Below are 19,495 nucleotides of genomic sequence, written 5' to 3' on the forward strand. Positions count from 1 at the left end.
AGGTGACAGGTCAAAATAGTATCAAAGAAGACACAAATCTATCAATACACACTTTCACATTTAAGATTAATGGAGTCTCTACTCAACCTAATGTGGATGTTTTTGGATAGAGTGGAAAAGAGAGTATGCAAAGAAAACTAATGCTGGAAAACTCCATTCAGAAAACCATGGAGGCCTGAAACAATGGACGGTTTATCACTGAGATAACAGGATGAATGAAAAACATGAATTGTAGCCCTATTTTCTATTGAATAAATGCATTGACATATTAGATTATTACATTCCAATAATTGTGCTGAAGATATATTAATAGAACTTTTTTCACTTTTGAAAAATGATGTCTTGGCTAACTTTTTTCTAAGTCCTAAATAAAACGTCTTAAAACACATGCTGCAATGACCATCTGACATATGTGAACTTTTAACAATGAATAATAACAATTAACAACAAACACACTACAAGTGAAAATCTTACATCTATGAAGATATAAGATTTTCACAGGACTGTGTCCTCCAGACTGAATAAACCTGCTAGTCTTGCTAAAAAGCAAGTGACATTAAAAAATATTCAACATTGTGATCACTCAGCTTAATGAGTGATCTTGTGTAATACAAAAAAATAAAAAATAAAAAAAAAGAACACACAAATCCTTAAACATCTATTTTCTCACTTTTGTCAATAGGCCCTCTCCACTTCTGCCAACCATTACCAAATGTATAATGTGAAACCTATGCTGTGGAGGTATATGCAAAGGTTGGACAAAATCCCATCAACTATTTCTATCTCAACTGTTGGAAACTCTTTCTAAGAAACTTTTCCCCCAACCACATAAAGTAACACAGACATGTAGCAATACTACATAGCATTTCTTAGAAAACGCTATGTAGTTAAATTTGTTTAATTTCATTTCAAAAGAACAAGAAGGAATAAGTTAGGAGGAAACGTGGTAGCATCTGTAAATTCTCTGTTAAGTTAACATAGGATACTAGGTGTTCAAACCGTAAAGCCTCCATTCCAGACAGGTGGAGGATATATATTTTCATTTTACAAAGATTCTTTGAATTTTTGTCAGCAACAAATATTTCCGTTTTGATGTATAATTGTAAAAAAAAAGCAAAGAGACAGAGAATCCCCCATAGACTCTCTGGAATGATGCCAACTAGCATGCCATCAACACAGTGTTGCTCACCTTTTTCAACGGGACAGGGGGGAGGAGTTATGGTGATATGGGATGTTAGGTCTGCTGCTGACTGGCTCATCTGTTAAGTTGGTAAAAGTTACAGGGACAAGTTAAGTATATGAATATATTGGTAAATATCTTTATTCCCACTGATTAAATGGTGGTGAAATATAGGCTAACAGGTAACTAAGATTTTAGCTTGGCTAGCTAACAGCTTTGTTGTCTTTTAGCAAACTAAGCTAAAAGATTGTTTATCACTCACTACAGTCTACCAACCTGTCTTGGAGAAAAGGTGTTTTACAAATTAGCCCCCCTTCGTTTCAGTCTTCTATTTTTTCTCTTTACTTTTTCAAAAACTTGACTTCTCTTGGTCACAGTTGTAGACTGCTGCTGAATGCCGTTAGATTCAAGAGGGCTAAGCAGGAACAAACCAAATCATGAAGATATGTTCAGTAAATATGGATGTTTGCTTCTTGGTCTGAGAGTGGTATCCTTTAATTTTTACTGCCAAAAATTGTTTGGTTTACTGTAAGAATTATCTGACCTGTAATAACAAACATGTAAAAAGTCTCATATCTATATAAACGGTTTTCCTTTTTTGCGAGGACCCCCTTTCGATCAGGTGCCCTTGGAATTTTCCAAATATTTCCCCCGGCTTGCGCTTTAATGGGTGAACAGTAAATGTAGTTACTAAGCGCTGTGTGAGCTTCTGAACTTGATAAAGCGCTATACAAGTACAGATCAATACATTAAAAATTTGGTCCATCAAAATTATAATCTAAGTAAAACTCGCTAAAATATTTTCATTATTTTCCCGGAAATATAATCACAAATAATTTCTTTTGCACTACTGGCTGTGGCAAATTTTTTATTTATTTCAGACAACCAAAATATACCAAGCTTATTTTTCACAACTTTTAATTTATTTTATTTTATTTAGTTATTTAACTTTCAACAAATGGTTCAACATGTCACAACCGTTTTTATTCTTTTAATATACAGAAAAGGAAAATTTACTTGTTTACAGTGAAAACATGGCAGAAAAACAATGATTTCTACACTACACTTCAAAAGACAAGCTAAAGCAAACATATACATATGATAATTACATCTCATAAAATCAGTATTTTTTTTTAAGAAAAATGTTTTAATGGCTCTAGTGGCCTTTATTTGATAGTGAATTGACAGTAATAGAGGTAATGAGAGAAGGGGGAAGTCATGTAGCAAAGGTCACCAGGCCGGGAATCGAACCTGAAACAGCCATGCCAAGAACTAAGGCCCCCATATGTGGGTTGTGCTTAACCTCTGCACCATCACAGCACCCCTAAAATCAATAATTTAACAGGGGGATATAAATTATTTGACTATTTAAAGACAAAGAAAACAAAAACTACATTCTAGTGGGTGCTGTAGTGGCGCAGGGGCAAAGCATGACCCACGTATAGAGGCCTTAATCCTCATGGCGGTAGTCGCAGGTTGGATTCGCAGACGGGTGACATTTGCCACATGTCTTCCCTCTCTCTTGTTACCCTCTTTCCTGTCGAGCTACTTTCAAATAAAGGCCACCAGAGCCAACGAAAGCTTGAAAAAAAAAACAAAAAAACTCAATTCTAAGTCTAACTTTTTTCCGACATTTTATATTTAACTATTATTTTTATGTACAGAAAATATAAAATCAGACTTATTTATTATCTTTCTTTCCAACTCCTTTTCCTTGCTCAACTCTCTCTCTTCCTTTTTTATGAACCCCTTGACATTTTTCTCTTCCTAAATCTGTCCCTTTGTGCATCTGGGCAGGGTTTACATTCTTTTTCATAAAGAAATGTTCTTTATTTGGACTGACAGAACAGGTCAAAAGTTTCTCCTTCTGATTTAGGCCTATAGGTATAGGACGCTCTATTTCCCGGTAGGGAGATGATGGCCGAGAATGCGCTTTTCTTGGACTTGCCGTTCTTGCAGAGTTATTCCTTGATTTAGAATCTTTTTTGGGGACTAAGTTTAAGTCCAAAGATAGTGGTCTGCCAAATACTGGACTAAGAGGAATCACAACATTGTCTCCTGGAGCACCAAGAGTAAGAAAGACTTCTGGTATTTGATAGTCATTCTTTAATCCCTGAAACAGACAAGAAGACAAAGATTTCAGGATTTTATATTTTTTTTCAAACAATTTGTGCAAATTCAAAACATTCATGGTCTGTGGTAGCACATACTGGCTGTGGTGTTACACTCAGTGATACTTTCAATGTCATCTATTGGAGAAAGAAAAAACATCAACACAAAAATAATTAGCTGAAATTCATCCTACCACAATTTCATTTGCTGCATCACGTCAATGATGCCACATGTGAATGTACTTCATTGAAAATATTCAGAGCTATATTCCTGTAGATGGGAATTTAGCAATTCCATAGGAATTTTGACCAGTTCATATGACGTTGATAAATGTCTATCACTCTATACTTCTAGAGAAATTATAATGAAGTTCTATCTCCAGTTTTATTTCTACCTGTGCTTGAGAGTATTGATCCATCCTGAATTCAGTCTCAGGGGTAAATGAAGCAGACTTAGGTAAGGCCAAGCTAGAGCTTGAATCGGCATCAAAAATTTGGGGCTGAGAGGAACTTCTGCGAAACGACTTCCTTGATGTAGCAGGTGTTCCCTCATTCACAATAATATATGGTGGTGATGCCTAGAGAAGGAATAAATTCCAAAAATGTCTAGTCATATACTGTACCATTAGAACATTAGTTTATAGACAATGCCAAATGCAAACAGTTTTTAAAATAATAGGTCAATATGCTTCTTTACATTAAAAAAATTGATGGAATACATAATTTTTATATCCAAAGACATCTGTAAATTCTAAATGTATAACTATAAAAGCCGAGCTATTAAATTTTGTGAAACAAAAACAAAGAAATCATAAGTTTCATTTAGCAACCTTTGTCATTTTTCAGTTTGTCACCAATCCAATAATTTATACTCAACTTGCATTTTATTATTCCTAGATTTAGCATCTAGCAATGCTAGATCCTAGCATTCCTGGTTTGGATGTAAGAAATCCAAACCAGTCTTTGGATTTCTTACATTTTTCTTTGCTTCAGATATTTGACTTGTTCCTGGAGAATGTTGATCTTGTAGCCTGACTGCCTGACTGGAGTTCTTACTGTTGACGAATGCGATAGGTTTTGACCCTATGGAGAATATTTATGTTATTTCTGACATCTGAGAGATAGAATTAAATTTGAAATAATTTGTCCTGTATTTTTTTCTTACCCACGAGCCCATTATTCAATGGGCCGCCATTGTGCATTGGAGTAGCGGTTGTACTTTGGCAAGGTTGTAAATAGCATCGTTGGTCTTCCATTCGAGCACTTTGAGAATGTCTTATCATATCAAAAAAATGCTCCTGCTCAGCTGCAGATAAATCCTACATTAGGAAAAGACAAGAAAAAGCATAGGCATCTTATCTGACCTCTGATCTGTTGAGATCAACAGATCAGAGATCTTTCTGTTTTTTGTCATTGCTTCAGAACAAAATATGGATTTATTGCTAAAACTATAAGCAAGGTATTTTACAAAAAGTTCTCTCACCTGCCAATGTTGAGGAGCATTAAAGATAGCTGAACTCTTGGGAAGTTTATCAGATGCATCATTTATGAGTTTTTTGCGCTCAGTCGAAGGGGTGTTCAAATTTTTTAGGATTTTGGGTGCAGAACATCTTTGTTCATCCATCCTTGAGCCCTATAATAGAAAAATATTTTTAAAATAAATCTTAAATTTAGACTATACTACACATTATTTGCCAGTAAAAAGGCAAATATATGTGAAACACATGATTTCAATTGATCAAACATGTGGCGCCAACCTGGACTCTTGAAACTAAATTGTATAAATATCTTGCATCCATTTCAGCAGGAGTTAATGTTGATATGGTGCCACTGTTCTGTATTCCTGGTAATGATGGAAGAAACATACGCTGGTCATCAAGTCGTCTGCCCTGGGAGTTTGCGACCAAACTAAAGAGCTTTTCATCATCTAGTAAAGAAAAAATGAAACCCAGATTTTAACATCAAATATGTACTCGATTATATCTGATCAAAAGTGGTTATTAAGTCAAAGAAGAATTTTGGTTCTTACCTTGTGGCATTGTGCTTTGAGTGAATTTGGAACTAGGCAAACCTTGAGGATTAACATTTAACGCACTTTGCTGTTTCTCTTTATTCTTTGGATTTACATCTGAGTTTGTGCTGAAGGAGGCTGAGCGCGCTGGACCCAACGCAGGTGATAGTTTTGAATTATTTTCATAAATATGGGCCTGTGGGTCTTGAAACTGAGGCAGGCAACATCTTTGGTCATCTATCCTGGAACCCTAAAGTTAGAGCAGAATTTTTTTTTTTTTTTTTTTTTTAATTTGACAGAATTTTAGGTTTCATAGCCACAATGAAAACAAAATTTCCTTTAGAAAATAAACAAACACACTATTAAACCTAACATGTGGTTGTGTTCTTTTTTAATAACAATGGTGAAAATATTTCTTTCACAGAAAGCGAAAAGTAACTAACCTGGACTTTTGAGACCATCTGAAACAAGCCGTTTGAGTCTCCTTTATTATCATCATCTTCATTCTTTGATGCTGGTAATGATGAAAGTGATACTCGCTGGTCATCCAGCCTCCCACTTTGAGCTCTTGTCAAAAGGTTTAAAAAAAAATCCCGATCTGATGATAAAATTAAACATATATAACAGTTTATCTAAACACTGTCTTATAAAAAATTTATTAATGTTGAAAGACTGTGCTCTTTTTCAGTATTGGTTTATGTATTTGAGGAAGGGTTGAAAGTTTGGGTAGACAGGGAGTACCTGCGCTAGGACTCAAAACACAGCGCTGGTCCTCTATACGTCCACGCTGCCCATGAGTGATCATACTGAGAAACTTTTGCTGTTCTTCAGGTGATTCTTCCTTTTTCATTTATGTGAAAAGATTGGAGAAAAGGGTCAATATGAACATTTAATTATACAACATTAACAAATAATAGTGTAAATGTCATATGTTTACACTAATCATTTATGAGAACAGACCCTTAAAGAACTGGAGCGTTGACGCTGAGAAGGAACTTGCAACTGATTTACAGGTGCCACTAGATGCTTTCTGTCGATATCTGGAGTACTCTGTGTCACAGAGATCAGAGGGTTTGCACCAAGGTCATTTTTACAATCTGAAGTCTAGAAAAACAAGAATTTATTTAACAGAGTAAGTCAGTAATTCAACTCAAAACCAAGCAGGTGCACGTATTGAACTCTTTATATGTTCTAGTCTATGTCCTGTTAGTTAAACTAACGATGAGAGCTGTAAATGAAATGTTCTTTGTTTACTGTCTAATGTATGGAAGATTATTAAAATGGTTCATTCTTTGGGGAAAACCAGGAGAAAATATATTAGTCAATTGAAAAACTAACAAGGATTTAAAAGTTTATTTTTCTCCCAGTAATTAGTCAGTCGAGCTCCAAAAAGAAACTCGAAGGCAAGCATTAACTGGTAACATAATCAAAATAAAAAATGTTTTAACTGAAAACTTAAGTTATGGTTTTACAGAGGACTGTGTAGAAGCTATACAGTTCCTTAAGCAAGAATTTTGCAGAAAGTCAAATCAAAAACCATTGCCAACACACAATTAAGTTATACTTGTATTGCCACAGATGTCTTACCTCAGTATCAGTAGCTTCTGATTTTAACTTAACTCCAGCAGATGTCATCTTGTAAAAATTAGAAGAGAAAAAAAGTGATTGGAATAAACTATATGTATAAAATAAACTGCTATTCAAAAAAAATAAATAAATAAGATTCCAACTGATGCTCCGCCAAATGCCTGCTGAGCATGACACGGTAAAGTGGTTCTGAGTCCTGAGTATTAACCCATCATTAAGAGCCAAGCTAGCCCTCCCTTCTTAATATCACCATTTATAATCCTGGATAAAAACATAATCCTAACCATAGAGAAGGATGATCTCTTTTCATGAGAGATGCACACATTCTTCATTTTGACCCACCATTTCACTTAAACTTGATGTTTCCTCCATTTGAAGCAATTAAAATCACTATTATGATACTGGCCTGTTAGACCAATAAAACTGATGTGAAGTATACAAAAGACCTTTTGTCCTTCTGGCCATTTTTGCACGTTTTATTTCCCAAATTGCAAGCAGATGTTAATATTAGAAGAGAACATGAGGGAGACTATGTTACAAAAACAAGAAGTATTGAACAGGCTATTAAATATCTAAATTATATTACATGGTCAAAACTGAAAATATTACTCAAAGGATTTTGGCTAACTTCAGATCATCTTAAATGTCCAGGAACTAAAGGAAAAACAAACATTTGAAGATTTTATTTTTATTGAACAGAGACACAAAACACCCACTCTACATATTTCCATCAATATATTAATTTAGTTGTGCAATACTTCAAAAATATTTCATTACAGCAGTTGAGATTCTAAGATACAATTACCTACATATGAAAACAACCCTAACAGCTATCAATCTTTTTCATTCTTTTTCTTTAACTGTCATCTCAGTAAATCACAATTTCACTAATTGCATCATGCGATATAAAAGTAACAATCTTGCCAAACCAAACAGGATTTTTGGTTAACAGGTTAATCAAAATGCATGCATCTATATAAATATTTATTACATTTCTAGTCGCTAGAACAAAAGCGTTTAATCCAGGCAAAAATACATCCATAATAAAATAAGAGTGAATTAAAGGATAAGCTATTTCCTTCCACAGTTACATTCTATAGGTTATCTTCATATTCAAATTAAGTTAATACAATATAAAAGACAGCATACCAGAAACCAGTCAAATGAAAAACCTTTCCGTTATTCCTTGTGCTTTTACCTACTTAGGGACCAAGATATAAATGGGAAATTTATTCCAGACCCTTCAAGTCATTAAGGAAGGTGGTTGGAGTCAAGATGTGAGAGGATCCTGTCATGATAAAAAATGTAAACATTGAAAATTAGAATAAACTGGGAACTTTAAGACTTACAACAGAAAAACAAAAAACTTCTCTCACCGATAAGCACTTCCCACTTTCCCTCAGTGCTTCGAGTGACTTCATAAGCAGAACGCATCTCTGAGTGCGACACCCCTCCAACCACAAAAACAATCAAGCGAGGACCAGAGCAATATTCTGTTGGAGACTTATTTTTGTGCCAGTTTCCAAAACGCGCACTGCTGTAAGAGTAAGAGAGAGGGAAAAAAATAATCTACTTCTTTGGCAACAAGGAATTATTTCCAAATTGTAAGAAGCACTCATATTTTGGTAACACTTTATTTGACATAAGTCTGCATAAGTCTGACATGACACTGTCATAAACATGACATAACACCTGTCATGAACATGAAGGACTCTTTATGAATGTCTATGTCTAAAGTGTCATTTGGTAAATAATAACACTTTTAATGCAAAGTTGCATTGAAAGTCCATTAAAAGGGCCAACTTTGCATTCAAGTGTCATTACTTACAAAATAATGCAAAGTTGGCCTTTTTAATGGACTTTCAATACAACTTTTAGAGCAACTTTGCATTAAAAGTTTCATTATTTAACAAATGACACTTCATGGTACCAGTCATTGACATTCATAAAGACTCCATGTTAATGACAATAACATGGAAAAATTACCAAGTTTCTCCGATAGTTTATGCACACCCCATGAAATAAAGTGTTACCTATATTTTCCATTGTTTTTTTTTTCATTGTTTTTTTTCTGTAGGGCTTAAACATGTTGCATAATGATTATTTGTACATTATGACAATCTTTTTCATAATGGTCCTCCAGTCACGCATTCAACCCATCTTGTCTGGTTTTATAATATAATATGGAGTTACTTATATTTAATGCTGCACTTTGCTTAAAAGGAAGCAGAAAAACATTGTGCATTAGACAGATTATGAACAAAATACAGACGCTCGTTTGCAGAGGAAGCCTCATCATGATGGGAATTCCCTAAGGGATTGCAGTGCATTCTAAGTAAAGCCGACCTATTTTTGGCTTTTTAACTTCAACTTAATCTGTCAAAAGCTTGGCTCCAATTTAGTTACAGGGATAAAAGCTTTTATTGGACATTACCCGATACATGCTTTAATTTAAAACATGTCAGTTATTTTTTGTTATGCCCACCCAAATTCTGTTAAACATGTACTTTCAAATGTGTGTTGGATATACCTGACTGCAGTCTGAGTCGTGTTAATTGGTGCTGGATTAGAGATGAAGGGCCACTGTTTCTTATCCAGTTTGTCTTCTATGACATTCTGCAAGTACAGAAGCACAGAGTGTGTCAAGTGCAGAAATCAATTTAGGTTGACAAAATCTAAAATGGCACTTAATCATTTATACCTCCATGATGTCCTTGATGATGGGTGCCCATCTAGAGAGTTGGTAGGTACTCTCTTTTCGTTCCTTGCGCTCTGGCAGCATGTTGCCAGCATTGCGGCCCTGGCAGAAAATAACTCAATAACTCAGTACAATATCCTTAACAGTAGTATGAAAACTTGAACATAACAACTCATTACATTAGGAAATTTACCCCAGTTATAATGTTACAGCCAAGGTTTTGTATGTTGTAGATAATTTTGCTGTCTTCCTGCGAAATGTTGGCATGCTGGATGAGCTTGGTAAGGTTCTCCTGCCCAATGCCTAAAGATATTGACTCACTTGTGAATATAGTTAAAACATTTTCAGCATTTCATATTCTATATATTTTTCTTCAAGGAAAAAAATATATAGCAGACAGCAGTTAACACATGAAGAGTTAAGTAGTGTCCATTCAAAATGATTGCATGATTTAAAACATAATATGACATACCTTTTTTCTTGTGGAAAATGTACAGCAGAATGATGCGGATTTTGTCATAAGCCCCAATTTCATTGTCGAGCAGAACAGGAACAATGCTCTTCATGGCATCTTTTAGAGCTTCCCCCTCTGCATTTTCTCCCATTACCAGGTCCTGGGGAAGACAGTCTTAGTTAGCTACTGATTGCAACTGGAAAAAATGAATCATCAACTCAGGTTAGCTGACAGTGAACAGATAAAGCAACTGACACAAGAACCTGCTCCTCTACTTTTTTTTCCCCCCTTAATAAGTTTCTTGTAATCCTGTTGACTGTTTGCAACAAGATGTTTGATAGTCCTGTGATCAAGCCTCAATATTTTGGCAATTTTAAGAGTACTGTATCCCTCAGGAACTTTTGATCATTTTAGCCAAATCTCTTTATTGGCCTAAAAAAATGAAGTTGCCTAATACTTAAGCACATCTTGATATAGATACACATCTTCTGCTTCAATAAGCATTCAAGTCTATCCAGCTTAAAGTTAGAACAAATGCCTAAAAAAAATTAGCAAAATACACCTTTGCATAATAATGTGCACACAATGTATTAAATAATGTTCAGCAACATTGCATTAGACATTTAATTATGGTCGCCTAACACTTTAAACAAATGACAGCTGAAAGAACTATTGGTGTTTGGACCACAAAGGCCATCTTAGCGCCAAAACATGCCCAGAGGATTAAAGAGACAGCTTTCAGAGATGCTGACAATCCATTAGTGCAGATGAGTGATTTGCTCATACAAAAAGCACCCATTAGCACTTGTGTCCCATAATACTACAAGCATGCCTTGATCTTCATTTCCTGTGTGCTTGAGATTCATCCGACATAGAACTAAATGTTGCGGGGCACATCCCTTCTGGAGCTATGTCTGGCACAAAACAAGCAACACAATGCGGCTCAACACTTGTGTGGATTGTGGCTTCCCCCAGTGGTCCAACTGGCTGACAAATGAATATAGCAGAACGTACTACATGTGTACTAAATTCCTACCAACTCAGTTATTATGTAACAGCTTATTGCATTTCTGTAGACATATGGATGTCTATTGCTGCTACCACACTTCTTATGCAATACTCAGATCGTGATTTACTATTAAACACCACTGGCCAGTACCAATCGCATTTGACCATATCCAGAAATGCAAAAGAGGAAAAAAAAAAAAAAAAAAGAAACGGTGACAAGCTGAAGTCAAATATTGCACAGAATAGTGTAATTCTCTCTCGGTTACCGTCAGTAAAACAGTGAAGCTGTAGCCAAAAGATTCAGACTCAGATTAACTTTTAGAACTAACTCCAGTAACATTTGTGTTTACATTGAAAATACATACAACAGCTACAATAATGTTGAAGACACTTAAAAATGCTCAGTGTCTGCTGAACACTCCATACTGACCTGCTCCACTTCACACAGTTTATCAAGAGATGATTTGAATTTGGTCATGCAGGCTTCGGCTAAATGCAAATGAGTAGAGTACTGTGAAAGAAATTGGGTAAAAAAAATATTTGATTAAAGAAATGTTGAATATATCTAATGACCCAAGCAACATTTAATTTTTACCATGACAGAAAAGCATCCTGAAATAGCTCAACTAAGCAGTGTTTAAGAAATACCAACACTTGATCAACTGTCGTTATATTTGCAACTGATCAACATAAAAAAATATAACAAAGGAAAGAAGCAGTTTGTTACATTAGATTGTCATTCCTGAAGATGAAGAAAAAAGCACAAACTATTATCAGCACTCTTCATTTTAATTGATTTACAAGCTAAAAATTCTCATAACTTCATAAAGATACTAAAAAAAGCTTAAAACTTCTCACCATGCCGAGCTCCTTCTGATACTGTGGCATCTTCTTTAACATCTGAGAAAGGTCTTTAATATTGGCCTGAAATGGCAAATATTAAAAACTTCTGATTATATAATTAACAATTTCTTATTTACAACTTTCTCCAATATAAATCTGTAATAAACAAGCAAGCAGCATGCACTTACATTATCAGTAGACATTCTCTTGCTTTCGCAAAAGGTGCGAAGTAGTTCTGTCACTTTCCTGGAATAATGGATTAAGATAACCAAAATATTAATAATGTGCAATCATGCTTTAATACTTGGCATTAACGCAAACATTCTAAAGCCTTAAACACTAAACTGTAATTTAATGTTTATTATTATTATTATTATTATTATTATTATGTAGAGTAGCAGTATGCAATGAGGATTAAAGATTTACTCCATTTCTATTTTATCTTATGTCCCAATACTAAAATTTCACAATAGCAAAACCAGAAATAAGAAACTCACTTTGTTACATCTGCGATGTGCATATGCCTGAGTTGAACCCAGAGCTCATCATCTTCATCCAGTAGCACTTCTCTTGCTTTTGAATTCCCAATGCCAGTTGACTGGTAACTGAACAGTAGAGCATTATGTCAAAATACATTACACACAATTTTTCTTAGGTAACTTGCAAGTGACGGACGCATATTAGGGGAAAAAAGTAAAATGCTGACATACGTATATATGTCTTGTTTGATATCTAACAAGTCATAAGCCATTGCTTGGAAGGTCAGCTCATGCAGAACAGGCGAGATGGGATCAAATCCACGATCAACAATCAGCAGTTGGGATCGTGCCTTATCTGGACCCTTTTATTTAAAAGACAACAAAAATAAAGTCATGCTTTCAAATGTTTTTGCAGCTCAACATGAGACAATGTTTAAGCAAACATGCAATTTTGACATCAATGAAAGCAAACCAGATGCTTAGATGACATGCTTATCAAATTCACTTTATATGTAGAGGCAAAAAGAGAAAAGAGAGCAGTAATACATGCCTGTTAAGGCCCATCCTGAAAGAAAGGAAATGTGAGCTAAGGAAGACAGAAAATAGAAGAGTAAAAGGGAAAAGGTTCAGCAAAGCTTGTATATAAAAACCCCCAAACAAACAGAAAACAAAACCCAGAAATCAAAGTAAAGTCAAGTGCCGAAGATGGAAAACTGCTGAATGCATTTCCTAACCTCCCCCATTTTTGGGTTGTCTGCTTTGTGAGCATTAAGGCGCTGGTAGACCTCTTCAGCCAGTTTAGCGTTTTCTTCCAGTCCCCTGAAGAAGCAAATTATTACACACCTTCAATCAGCAGGCAAATTAAGCAGCAAACTCATTTTAAAATTCTGTGCAGTGTGTTTTTCATACTTGCGGTATCGGATTGCAGGATACTCGTTAAGTGTGTCACACAGTGTTGCAATCTGTTCTGCAACATTTTCCATCATTTTGCTTCTGTCACTGCTTTTCTCTTTGCTGTAGAATGAGGACAAAGAAGTTGGATCATCCAGGGAGAATACCTGCAGGGATTAAACAGATTTATCTTTATGTACATTTGTTTGCATTAAATTGCCAAGTAAACCATTTACATGAAAAATTACTTGCAGTTGCGGGATTAATTTGCATTATATTGTAAGTCAATTAATAAGCATGGCTATTATCATCCATGCTTTAAAATACAATCATCTTTAAAAGTTCTATCTTCTGCTAGTCAATTAATTTTCTTTTTTTTTTTTTTTTACAATTAACTTTATTTTAAACTTTAAAAACATAAAAACCAGGAAATATGCTTGCTGTCTAACACCAAACACAAAGAGGAACAGGACAGCATTTAAGAAATAAAGAAAAATGACTTTTCAAAGTAACTTAAACATGCTGTAAATCAATAGGAATTAGATACACCAGTAACAAAATAAAAAAGATCTATACAATAATTATGTTTTTGGGTTTTTTTAAGTGCTGACCTGAGACTCATAGGGCAGGAATGCAACATTGATCTCTTTTAAAGTCTTGGCAAACTTGGCAACTCTGGATTTCCCAATCTCAGCAAAGAGACTGTCAGGACAGGCTATGAGAAAGAGGAAATGTTAACAAAAGACATTTATTGTTACATCAGGTGTTACTGTAATACATCTCAGAATAATAAGTGTCTAGTATTTAGAAATGTTTGCATCTTACTGTCAGTGAAGAAGATGTGTGCTGCTTTGTAAGTAAATGCTGCATCTTTAAAATCGTTGATTAGGGCATCAATTGACTGTAATTGGAACAAAATAGAAGATTTTAAAGATTTTTGAGCAAGACTTAAGTAAAATAGATTCCAAGATAAACTTCAACAAAAAGGTAACCTTCTTCACGGGTGTGATCAAATAGATGGCCTCCAAACTTGCAATTGGCTCCCTGCGTTTGTTGATGTCTTCCACAACTGAAAAGCAGACAGGAAAAGAATTAAATGCCACCGGGAGGGTCATCAATGCATTGCAATTATTATTATTTTTTTTCCAATTCAATAGTGATCCGGAAAACTCTGTGAATTGATTAGATTCCCTGGTCAGTGGGTTCCTGCTATGGTAAGCAAGCATTAACATAGCACCATAAGACAAGTCTGCACACATACTAGTCACACCCTCAGCCAAAATGTCCGACATCTTGCAGCATGAGGACAGAATTCTCATGGTCATGTGATCCACAATTAAAACCTATGGATGGACATAGAATAGGTCAGTATCATAAAACAGGAATGAAAACAATGCATCTCTGAAATTCTTATTACCTTCCATTCCCCTTCTTTCTTTACACTCTTGATGACACCAGTGAGGATTTCTGCAGAAGAAAAAGATATCTGTTAAAAAGATATACATTATATGAATTTAACCTAGCATCAAAGAACTGACAAAACATCCATAAAGTACCAAAAATTGTAGCATCAACCTAAACAAGTAAATAAAGTTAAATATTGAAAGTACTATGTCTGTGATAAGACTTTTTCACCTAGTGGGTTTTTCAGTTGCAACTCAATTTTGGAAAGTGCTTTTTGATGCATGGAAGGGTGAATTGGAGTATTTGTCCCGATACCTATCACACATGTATCATGATATTGTGTATCATTAAGAAATAATGCATAATACATTTCCTTTTAGTGATAAATAATACAAGTTTTCCATCAGTTAAATTGCTAATGTAAATAACATGGTCAGTGAGGTCCAAAAATGTATTACTAAAAACACATCAGTTCTCTTCAACGATGATTACTGAAAATGCAACTCTTTATCATCATCATCATCATCATCATCACAATTCGCCGTGCAGGAAACTGTGAAACATTGCACGCAGCTATCAGCAAGTGTTTATATCTATAAATCAAAGAGAGCGAGAGAGAGAGAGAGCGCTGTTTTAATACCACTGACTTAAGTTTATGTTTTATCTTAGAAAGGGGTGGGAACTGTGTGTTCATCAACATTTTTTATCACTATGCTACTTAAAATTACAAATTAAAGAAGCAAAATTTCCAAGTAAATTTCAGCTATTTAAAAAAATAAAGATAACTTCAAAACAAAGATTGGTTTAAGTGACTTATACAGTTAGCAGAATTTAGTGCATAAACATTTCTGCTTAACGAATATAATTATGCAGTAAAGAAAGCAATATAACTTGTTAAGCTTTCTAGTGCGTCGTAAATTGGGATTGTTGAAGTGCAACATAAAAATATTTCCACCTATCAAAATTAGTGAAATTAGTGTTTTTGCTGTTAACTTAAGATCGGCATACTCTGAAAAATTTGCTCAAAAAATTTTAAAAAAGGGATCTTGTTAACATGTACTAGGTTGACGCCTAAAATAATCTCTTTCACTAAATTCATTTCAAAGTTGGCGAACTTCCTTTTACATAAGCTAGCAGGTGTTAGCTTACAACTTCTGCTGTCGCAGTTTTTATTTTTCAAGGATATCAACAGAAACAGATGTAGATTTCTAACAAAAAAGCTGTTAACCACCTGACTCACAATAGCGCCTTTTACCCACGTCTTAATATTATTTCCTTTGTTAACAGAAGGGTTTTAATTGGAGCAAAACAGGAAGAGGCGTCTGGTATATCAACAATCTAAACACACTTTTATTATGAAAGTCTTGAATATCGTACAAGACAACAACAACAAAAAAACAACCTAAACTACCTGTGCCAACTTTAAAAAAGCTCAAGCTTCATAGGTTATTACTAATATTTTACTTACTGTCTCCAACTACCGCTTTCAGTCCACTCGGTGCCATCTTGACAGGAGTGTACCTTAAAGTCAGTCACTTCCTCATGTTAAGAGCTTTGCTATAGACAGCTCAACATTGCCACCTAATGTCGGTTACTATTATTTCAATATGACTGTGCAACAAAATCAGACTGTTTCGTGAGAAAGTAACAAATGTCAGTTTCTCATATAATAAAGGAAAACATATAAAAATAAAAACAAAAAGAAAGCTAAACAATATCTTTAATGGTGATCAGGTGCACAAAATAAGTTTACAAACTGAGAGATATATTTCTGGATACTTCTCTCTGCCAAATGTGTCAAAGGCAATCATTCAATGGGCTTTGGGAAACACATGTCAACACCTTTTCACCATAAGATCTTCAGCTGTTTATTGCTGTAGGAGCACATCCAAAATGTAAGACTGTCCAGAAAAGGAGTCACAATTCTCTCTAGTGTATTCATCCTGGAGAGCTTACTGAGCAGCTGTTAGTTGGCTCATGCCCTGCGACAGATTGGTGACCTGTCCAGGGTGTACCCTCTCTCGCCAAAACATTTGCTGGAACTCACTAGGGACAAGGGTGTACAGAAAATGGATGAATGGAAGTTGTCTCATAGTGTCATTTCCAAGTATGCCAAAACTTAAAAGCTCCTTATAGTACCTCTTAAAACAAGTTGTATCCAGTAAGAGTCCAACACATCAATCATCAAGTAAAAATGTTCCAGTGTGGCAAGTTTAGTTGTGACGTATATGAGTTTTAAAACAGTTTTCTGTCTGCGTAGCAAAATAAACAAAAATAGAAAATGTCCTGTCATTCTAAAGACAAGAATAGCTCAAACAATCTCACACTGTTTGACAAGATTTCTTTATATAACTATTTTAAATACTGATTTATCCTAACTCTCATCATGATCTCATCATTTGGCAATATATGGTACATATTGGTTTACACCTATTGATTTGATTAATTTGATTTTTTTCAACCCCTCTTAAGTTAGATCTTTTTAAACCAAATTCACAAGACAATAAAAGGAACTGAATATACACATTTGAATTATAAAGGAATACACACATCTCTGGAAAGATTCCTAAATCTTTGGATAATAACATTGTAGGCATAAATTTAAAAAAGAAAAAAACCCACATAAGCTGCAGTCTTTTAGTGAACTGCAACTTAAAAACGTTATGCAAAAGAATGTTAAATGATTTAATAATAAATCCTCCTACAAATTCTGTTTGTTTTTCCTTCTTTTTAAAATTATCCTTGATCAATCCATCCATCCGTCCATTTTCTGTTCACCCTTGTCCCGTAGAGGGTTGGGAGGGTTGCTGGTGCCTATCTCCAGCTCTGTTCTGGGCGAGAGGCGAGGCTAACCCTGGACAGGTCGCCAGTCTGTCGCAGGGCAACACAGAGACATACAGGACACACAACCATTCACACACACACAGGGAGAATTTAAAGAGACCAATTAACCTGACAGTCATGTTTTTGGACTGTGGGAGGAAGCAGGAGAACCCTGAGAGAACCTACGCATGCACAGGAAGAACATGTAAACTCCATACAGAAAGACCCTGGGCCGGGAATCAAACCCAGGACCTTCTTGCTGCAAGGCAACAGCTCTACCAACTGCGCCACTGTGCAGCCATTCTTGATCAAACCAGGCAAAAATAAAATAACACAGTTGGTAAAATACATTCAGGGTATATGTTTAATCTGCATCACACATAAAAAAAAAAATACTTCCAGAAAACTATGTATTACAAATAATAATATTACAAATACCCAAAGAAAAAAAGAGCAATTAAAACATAAAGAAATCTTGTATTAAAATATGTCATTAATAAATTTAATGACATATTTTTAAGCAAATCCTTGAAAACTGCCACCTTCAGATCCCATTAGTCTTGCAGGTCTTTCTGTTGTCTCATGCCAGATTAAAGCAATCTCTTTTCCTCAAGCAAATATTGCCAGAAATTTGTTTTTACACCGAATATTCAAATATTTTTCCTGACCACAAAATCTTCAGTTTTCTGACATTTTTTTTAATATCCGTTGCTCCCTTTGAATGCGCATCCGCTCTTTAAAGTTTTCCAACTCCTTTCTCTGAAAAAAACAAAACAAGAAATATTACACAAATGATAGTAGAATTATTGAAGTTCATAGGGACAAAATCTGAACAGAATGTCCATCATTATTTGAAAAACTAAAACTAAAACTAAAACTAAAATAAAAATCAGCTAAAAGTGAAGATGAACTAAAAAACGTGGCATAACAGGTAATAAGTATTTAATTACCAATTAACAATCTAATTTGTGTATTGTTTATAAGTTAAAATCTCTTTTTTTCTTTGATTGTTACTTTAAAAACAAACTCTAGTATAAAAAAAACTCTTGTTTTCTTCATTTTACGAAGTAAAAGACTTTATAAACATCAGTTCTGTGCATCTCACCCGTGATTCTTCGTCCGGTGGGAATATTTCCCTCTGGGAATTATAAAAGGATCGAAGTATGAAAGGAAAGATTAATTATAAAAAATAGAAGCATGAATTAATAGAATAATATCAGACGGATTGGTATGCAACATTAAAACAAAACACAAGGAAAATGGCTGACCTTTCTCTTAACGATATACTCCTCGAAGTACTCCGCCTGGTTTGAGATCCAAAACATGGTCACAGGAAAAGATAAATAGAGCATCATCTGGCCAAGAAAAAATGATCACAAGAAGTTAAACACGGTGGATACTGCAAACTTGTAATCATCTAACTGCATCGTATACTGACAAAAAAACAAAAAACGTTTCTTCATTTTAAAACGTAAAAGTTCAGACTGAAATACTTTTGGTTAGTTTCGATTAATTTTTACTTACTCTAAACATCTCTATTTTAACGCCCATTTCCACATCAGGTTGTTATCAACAGTCGTATTTCCTAAACTCATAACAGAAGACCTTCAGACTGATTTCCGGGTATTTGCTTCCTATTCTTCTTCTACCTCCTTAAATTCAGTCACATCAGTTTTCTGCAGTATTGCCGCCACCCCTCTGTCTGGAGTCTAAGTGCACAACATGCTTGTGGGCAAAATAGTTGGAATGATAACCCTTGTACTAACATTGTGTTTCCACATCCTTTGCAGTTGGTTATCTGCTCTAAAAATATAAAGGATGTAGAATATCGTTCGTTTTTATTACTCATCCAGAGAAATATCATTCAAATTCCCGGAACTGTAAATAAATCACTGATTTGTGATTATTGTAATGTTGTTTTATTGCCCTACATGTTCATGTTGAACCTAACATCTTTATCTTTGACATGCCTTGCCCATCTTTAAAAAATAAATAAACAATTCACC

General features: G+C 34.7%; 4 protein-coding genes across 6 annotated transcripts in view; all 4 read right to left on the minus strand.

Annotated features, from left to right (window-relative positions):
• xab2 (XPA binding protein 2) overlaps positions 1 to 1,584 on the minus strand; it is an 89,779-nt gene extending 88,195 nt beyond the window's left edge. For both annotated transcript variants that reach the window (XM_044099620.1, XM_044099619.1), the window contains exons 1-2: positions 1,457 to 1,584; positions 1,190 to 1,259 (exon numbers count right to left, since the gene is read on the minus strand). The gene's annotated coding sequence lies outside the window, so the exon portion shown is untranslated. The remainder of the gene's footprint in view (positions 1 to 1,189; positions 1,260 to 1,456) is intronic.
• Positions 1,585 to 3,279: 1,695 nt separating this feature from the next.
• Positions 3,280 to 7,425, minus strand: LOC122822003 (G-protein-signaling modulator 2). Its single transcript, XM_044100321.1, has 9 exons — positions 6,890 to 7,425; positions 6,263 to 6,352; positions 6,044 to 6,143; positions 5,746 to 5,900; positions 5,321 to 5,552; positions 5,049 to 5,218; positions 4,775 to 4,924; positions 4,656 to 4,662; positions 3,280 to 3,293 (listed from the first exon to the last, which is right to left on the minus strand). Exons 1-9 carry the CDS (start codon positions 6,935 to 6,937, stop codon positions 3,280 to 3,282), a joined length of 966 nt encoding a protein of 321 aa, XP_043956256.1. The 5' UTR covers positions 6,938 to 7,425.
• Positions 7,426 to 7,557: 132 nt separating this feature from the next.
• stxbp2 (syntaxin binding protein 2) lies at positions 7,558 to 16,240 on the minus strand. Of its 2 annotated transcripts, none has more exons than XM_044099623.1 (19): positions 16,135 to 16,240; positions 14,680 to 14,729; positions 14,524 to 14,605; positions 14,255 to 14,331; positions 14,088 to 14,163; positions 13,874 to 13,977; positions 13,281 to 13,429; positions 13,106 to 13,190; positions 12,603 to 12,733; positions 12,390 to 12,497; positions 12,081 to 12,138; positions 11,908 to 11,973; positions 11,480 to 11,560; positions 10,060 to 10,201; positions 9,781 to 9,890; positions 9,591 to 9,689; positions 9,420 to 9,505; positions 8,266 to 8,423; positions 7,558 to 8,177 (listed from the first exon to the last, which is right to left on the minus strand). In XM_044099623.1, exons 1-19 carry the CDS (start codon positions 16,169 to 16,171, stop codon positions 8,119 to 8,121), a joined length of 1,758 nt encoding a protein of 585 aa, XP_043955558.1. In that variant the 5' UTR covers positions 16,172 to 16,240; the 3' UTR covers positions 7,558 to 8,118. The 2 variants fall into 2 exon arrangements, with proteins under 2 accessions (XP_043955558.1, XP_043955557.1); XM_044099622.1 differs by having other exon boundaries at positions 8,266 to 8,426.
• A 1,590-nt stretch (positions 16,241 to 17,830) lies between these two features.
• Positions 17,831 to 19,171, minus strand: LOC122821576 (protein PET100 homolog, mitochondrial). Its single transcript, XM_044099631.1, has 4 exons — positions 19,014 to 19,171; positions 18,758 to 18,844; positions 18,595 to 18,627; positions 17,831 to 18,248 (listed from the first exon to the last, which is right to left on the minus strand). The coding sequence occupies exons 1-4, from the start codon at positions 19,038 to 19,040 to the stop codon at positions 18,168 to 18,170; spliced, it is 228 nt and encodes a 75-aa protein (XP_043955566.1). The 5' UTR covers positions 19,041 to 19,171; the 3' UTR covers positions 17,831 to 18,167.
• Between the last annotated feature and the right edge of the window lie 324 nt (positions 19,172 to 19,495).

Source organism: Gambusia affinis, linkage group LG19, assembly GCF_019740435.1.
Source record: "Gambusia affinis linkage group LG19, SWU_Gaff_1.0, whole genome shotgun sequence".
Lineage (NCBI taxonomy): Eukaryota > Metazoa > Chordata > Actinopteri > Cyprinodontiformes > Poeciliidae > Gambusia > Gambusia affinis.